The 5,700-nt window shown below is 59.7% G+C and overlaps 1 protein-coding gene across 1 annotated transcript; it reads left to right on the top strand.

Annotated features, from left to right (window-relative positions):
- Positions 1-791: 791 nt before the first annotated feature.
- LOC134478035 (putative POM121-like protein 1) lies at positions 792-5,434 on the top strand. The gene is made up of 3 exons (XM_063257888.1): positions 792-1,728; positions 3,304-3,582; positions 5,349-5,434. Exons 1-3 carry the CDS (start codon positions 792-794, stop codon positions 5,432-5,434), a joined length of 1,302 nt encoding a protein of 433 aa, XP_063113958.1.
- The last annotated feature ends 266 nt before the right edge of the window (positions 5,435-5,700 follow it).

Here is a 5,700-nt window from a genome sequence, read left to right as displayed (position 1 = left end):
TGTCCCAGGCGGGGCTCAGGCAGGAACCCTGCTCCCCTAGTCCCTCCTCCTAGGATCAGGACCCACAGGTGACAGCCCCAGGGCTCTGCATCAGGGCCCTCAAGGGACTGCAGCAGCTCATTTCCCCTTAGCTGTCCCCCTCAGCCCGGGCAGGAGGGCGGGAAACCTGCAGCCTGTTTGCAAGCAGTGGCAATCCTCAGGGTCGCGGGCGACTGTCCCCATCTTGCTGCAGAGAGGCAGAGGAACCGCCCTCCCGGGAAAGTTACAAAATGTTGCAAACAGACCGCGCGGCTTTTGACCGTTTGTGCACGCGGGCACGCGGGCCTGAGCACCCGCCTGCGGGGCGGTTTTTGGTCTCGAGCTGCGAAGCCGCGTCCCAGCAACAAAGCATTGCGGTTCAGGCGGCAGAGCAGTTGGCTGCTCCAAGCAGTGCGCTCTGCCAAGGTGTGGGATAGAAGTACCCCCCGTTCCCCAATAGTTCCGGGGAGCAGTGCGGCGGGGCTAGCTTTGCCCTGCAGCCCTGCTCCCTGCCCGCGGGGGCAGGAACTTGCCCCAAGGGCCCACCTTTGTGGTCCCCTCTCGGCACCTGCCCAGAGCCCTGGGTGGGCGCATCCCGCTTAGCCAGTGTGCCCGCGGATCCAGTCCTGACGTCTGGCATCAGGCATCAGGCATCCCGGGCTTGACCTCAGTGCTCTGGGCAAGAGTGCCCGGAGCACTGCTCCCCTACCTGCAGGCCCTTTTGGCCCTTGAGGCCCTTGAGGCCCTTGCGGCCCTTGGGGCCCTTGGGGCCCATGGGCCAACAGGTAGGCTCTCTTCTGGGGAGGCCAGTGCTTCCCGCAGATGATTTTCAGACACGCCGCAGCAGCAGCCATAGGTCCTCCCGCAGGGACTGCTCGGGCATTTGGCTCTTGAGGCAGGAGGCTCAGCAGAGGAGGGCCGCCCAGGAGGCTGCGAGGCCCCCGTCCGCCTTCAGGCCCGTGGTAGGCCGGCGAGGCCAGGTGCCTTATGTCCCCAGGCCTGGGCCTCTGAGCACAGACCACCGCAGGCAGAGCGCCAGAGCTCCAGCTGCCCGCTACCCCCAGCCCTCCTGTGTGAGCTCCACCAAGCGAGATGCCATCAGCAGCTCCTACAGCTCCACCGGGGGGCTGCCGGGACAGCGCAGGAGGGCTGCAGCCCCCTCGCACACCAGGCCGCCCCCGGGCTCCACCAAAGATCTGAAGGCGGCCAGGCCTGACAGCCTCCAGCAACCGTGTTCGGCCCCCCAAGTTCCCCGCAAGACCGGGAACCAGGTGGTGGCAGACACACCATCCAGACATGAAGAAACCAGAAAGGAACACGAGATGACACCAGAGGGTACTGGCCTAGGAAGAAGAAAGATCCCTCTCCTGAGGCGTCACCAAGGGCCACCCCTCAGGCTGCCACCCCCTCCGGAACTAAGCTATAAGATCACTGCGGAGCACATAGATCAGGAGAAGGAGGCAGCATTCCAACTTCTGAATGCCAGGCTGATGGGTAAGTTGCAGGCCCTAGACATCAGCAGCACCATACAGCCTGTCTGCCCTCCTCCCCTGCCTGCCACAGGTACTGCTCCTGAACCCTTGATCTCTGCGGGGGAGAGTAACCACAGAAAGCAGCAGGACTCCACCCTCACCAGTAGCCCTCAGCCTTCCTGCTCTGCTTCCCAGCCTCTGCCAGGCACTGATCCACCCATGATCCCTGCAGGGAAAGGTAAGAACAGAAAGAGGGCCCTAAGAATAGAAAGGGCCCCTAAGATCTTTGATGTCACAGAGCCTTCCTGCTCTGCTCCCCTGGCTGCCCCAGGGACAGCTCCTCCACACACCATTCCAACACGGAAGAGAAAGAACAAAAGGGAGAAGGCCCCTGAGGTCTTTGACCACACACGGCTTTTCTGCTCTGCTCCCCTGGCTGCCCCAGGGACAGCTCCTCCAGACACCATTCCAACAGGGAAGGTTATGACAGGTAAGAAGAAAAGGGAGAAGGCCCCTGAGGTCTTTGACCCCACACAGCTTTTTGTCTCTGCTCCCCTGGCTACTCCAGGGACAGCTCCTCCAGATACCATTCCCACAGGGAAGGGTAAGAAGAAAAGGGAGAATGCCCCTGAGGTCTTGGACCCCACACAGCTTTTCTGCTCTGCTCCCCTGGCTACTCCAGGGACAGCTCCTCCACACACCATTCCAACAGGGGAGAGAAAGAACAGAAGGGAGAAGGCCCCTGAGGTCTTGGACCCCACACAGCTTTTCTGCTCTGCTCCCCTGGCTACTCCAGGGACAGCACCTCCACACACCATTCCCACAGGGAAGAGAAAGAACCAAAGGGAGAAGGCCCCTGAGGTCTTTGACCCCACACAGCTTTTCTGCTCTGCTCCCCTGGCTACTCCAGGGACAGCTCCTCCAGACACCATTCCCACAGGGAAGGGTAAGAAGAAAAGGGAGAATGCCCCTGAGGTCTTGGACCCCACACAGCTTTTCTGCTCTGCTCCCCTGGCTACTCCAGGGACAGCTCCTCCACACACCATTCCAACAGGGAAGAGAAAGAACCAAAGGGAGAAGGCCCCTGAGGTCTTTGACCCCACACAGCTTTTCTGCTCTGGTCCCCTGGCTACTCCACGGACAGCTCCTCCAGATACCATTCCAACAGGGAAGGGTAGGAAGAAAAGGGACAAGTCCCTTGAGGTCTTTGACCTCTCAGGGCTTTTCTGTTCTGCTCCCCTGGCTTCCTCAGAGACTGACCTTCCAGACACCAATCCAGTGGGGAAGGTTAAGAACAAAAGGGACAAGTCCCCTGAGGTCTTTGATCTCTCAGGGCTTTTCTGCTGTGCTCCCCTGGCTTCCTCAGAGACTGACCTTCCAGACTCCAATACAGTGGGGAAGGTTAAGAACAAAAAGGACAAGTCCCCTGAGGTCTTTGACCTCTCAGTGCTTTTCTCTCCTGCTCCCCTGGCTGCCCCAGGGACTGCTCCTCCAGACACCATTCCAGCAGGGAAACCTAAGAACAGAAAGAAGGCCCCCAAAGAGAAGACAAGCAGGGAACCTTTAGGCTCTGCTCCCCTGGCTGCCCCAGGGACTGCTCCTCCAGACACCATTTCAGCAGGGAAAGGTAAGAACAGAAAGAAGGCCCCCAAAGATAACAAATGCATGGAGCCTTTGGGCTCTGCTCCCATGGCTGCCCCAGGGACTGCTCTTCCAGACACCATTCCAGCAGGGAAAGGTAAGAACAGAAAGAAGGCCCCCAAAGATAACAAATGCATGGAGCCTTTGGGCTCTGCTCCCTTGGCTGCCCCAGGGACTGGACCTCCATCCACTGTGCCATCAGGGAAGAGTAAGAACAGAAAGGAGAAGCCCTTCCTGGGCTCTGGGAACCCACTGACATCTCCAGCCACAGCTACAGCCTCTGCTGTACACACAGACACTAACAGAGTAGAGCTTCCAATGGACATCACACCTCCACCTGATCCTCTCCTTTCTGGGCCTCTGGCCCCTGACACCAGTGGCAGCTCCCTCCCTTCTGCACAGCCAACTGTGACACTGCCCCTTGGCAGCACAGCCATAGCCATGGGCTCTGGTCCCCAGGTGGTGCCCAGCTTTGGGCTGTCCTCTATATACGTCACACCCCCACACAATGCTCCTCTTCCGGGGCCTCCCTCTGGCACCAGTGGGAACTCCTTCCCATCTGCACAGATGACTGTGGCACCGCCCAGTGGCAGTACATCCATAGCCATGGGCTCTGGTCCCCACATGGTGCCCAGCTTTGGGCCGTCCTCTATATACATCACACCCCCACACAATGCTCCTCTCCCAGGGCCTCCCACTGGCACCAGTGGGAACTCCTTCCCATCTTCACAGATGACTGTGGCACCGCCCAGTGGCAGTACAGCCATAGCCATGGGCTCTGGTCCCCAGGTGGTGCCCAGCTTTGGGCCATCCTCCATATACGTCATACCTCCCAACAATGCTCTTCTTCCGGGGCCTCCCACTGGCACCAGTGGGAACTCCTTCCCACCTACACAGATGACTGTGGCACCGCCCAGTGGCAGTACAGCCATAGCCATGGGCTCTGGTCCCCAAGTGGTGCCCAGCTTTGGGCCATCCTCCATATACGTCATACCTCCACACAATGCTCCTCTTCCGGGGCCTCCCACTGACACCAGTGGGAACTTCTTCCCATCTACACAGATTAGTGTGGCACCGCCCAGTGGCAGTACATCCATAGCCATGGGCTCTGGTCCCCAGGTGATGCCCAGCTTTGGGCCGTCCTCTATATACGTCACACCCCCACACAATGCTCCTCCTCCGGGGCCTCCCACTGGCACCAGTGGGAACTCCTTCCCATCTACACAGATGACTGTGGCACCGCCCAGTGGCAGTACAGCTATAGCCATGGGCTCTGGTCCCCAGATGGGGCACAGCTTTGGGGCAACACCTATATATATCACACCCCCACACAATTCTCTTATTCCTGGGCCTCCCACTGGCACCAATGGGAACTACTTCCCCTCTGCACAGGTGACTGTGGCACCGCCCAGTGGCAGCACAGCCACAGGCACATCCTCTGCTCCCCAGACAGGGACTGACACAGGAGTAGAACCTATGGATACCACACCTCCAGCTGATCCTCTTCCCCGGGGGGCTCCTCCTGGCACCAGTGGGAACTCCTTTCCATCTGTACAGATGTCTATGGCACCACCCAATGGCAGCACAGCCACAGGCACATCCTCTGCTCTGAAGACAGGGACTGACACTGGTGTAGAACCAATGGATACCACACCTCCACCTGATCCTCTTCCCCAGGGGGCTCCTGCTGGCACCAGTGGGAACTCCTTTCCATCTGTACAGATGTCTATGGCACCACCCAGGGGCAGCACAGCCACAGGCACATCCTCTGCTCCGCAGACAGGGACTGACACTGGTGTAGAATCAATGGATACCACACCTCCACCTGATCCTCTTCCCCGGGGTGCACCCACTGGCACCAGTGGGAACTCCTTTTCATCTGCACAGATGACTATGGCACCACCGAGTGGCAGTACAGCCACAGGCACATCCTCTGCTCCCCAGTCAGGGACTGACACTGGTGTAGAGCCTATGGATACCACACCTCCACCTGATCCTCTTTCCCGGGGGGCTCCCGCTGGCACCAGTGGGAACTCCTTCCCATCTGCACAGATGACTGTGGCACCGCCCAGTGGCAGCACAGCCATAGCCATGGGATCTGGTCCCCAAGTGGGGCCCAGCTTTGGGCCGACCTCCGCATATGTGGCAGCCCCACACAATTCTCTTTTTCCGGCACCTCCCCCTGGCACCAGTGGGATCTCCTTCCCATCTGCACAGCTGAATGTGGCAAGGACCAGGGGCAGCAAGAGGGCAGCCTGTTCCTGGCTAGGACAGAGCTTGAGCGTTGGTGCGCCCCCACATAAACGGCGCTCTTAGTGTTCCTCTAGCACCCTGCCCACCCTGGGGGCCGCTGATGGGCAGCAGCACGGAGCAGCCACCTCTACCCATGGTCTCCGTTTCTGGGCCCTGGCAGCTCCAGCTCTAGGCCTGGCCCCACACCCTGTTTCAGGTCAGCCAGCCTCCTGTAGCCCAGCACAGGCAGCCTTTGGCGATCCTGACTCACAAACACGACCTCAGGCATCTTGGACAGCTACCAGGCAGCTTCTAATGTCACCCGTGTCTTTTCCCT

The sequence above is a fragment of the Cavia porcellus genome, unplaced genomic scaffold (genome assembly GCF_034190915.1).
Source record: "Cavia porcellus strain 051 isolate PalLab524CR breed Dunkin Hartley unplaced genomic scaffold, mCavPor4.1 scaffold_11, whole genome shotgun sequence".
Lineage (NCBI taxonomy): Eukaryota > Metazoa > Chordata > Mammalia > Rodentia > Caviidae > Cavia > Cavia porcellus.
This window is presented reverse-complemented; position numbering and strand designations above follow the sequence as displayed.

Coding starts and splice junctions, on each gene's coding strand:
- LOC134478035 (XM_063257888.1), top strand. CDS start 792: ATGGGCCAACAGGTAGGCTCTCTTCTGGGGAGGCCAGTGCTTCCCGCA. Junction 1,729..3,303: donor CATGATCCCTGCAGGGAAAG/GTAAGAACAGAA, acceptor TGGCTGCCCCAG/GGACTGGACCTCCATCCACT. Junction 3,583..5,348: donor AGCCATAGCCATGGGCTCTG/GTCCCCAGGTGG, acceptor CCATCTGCACAG/CTGAATGTGGCAAGGACCAG.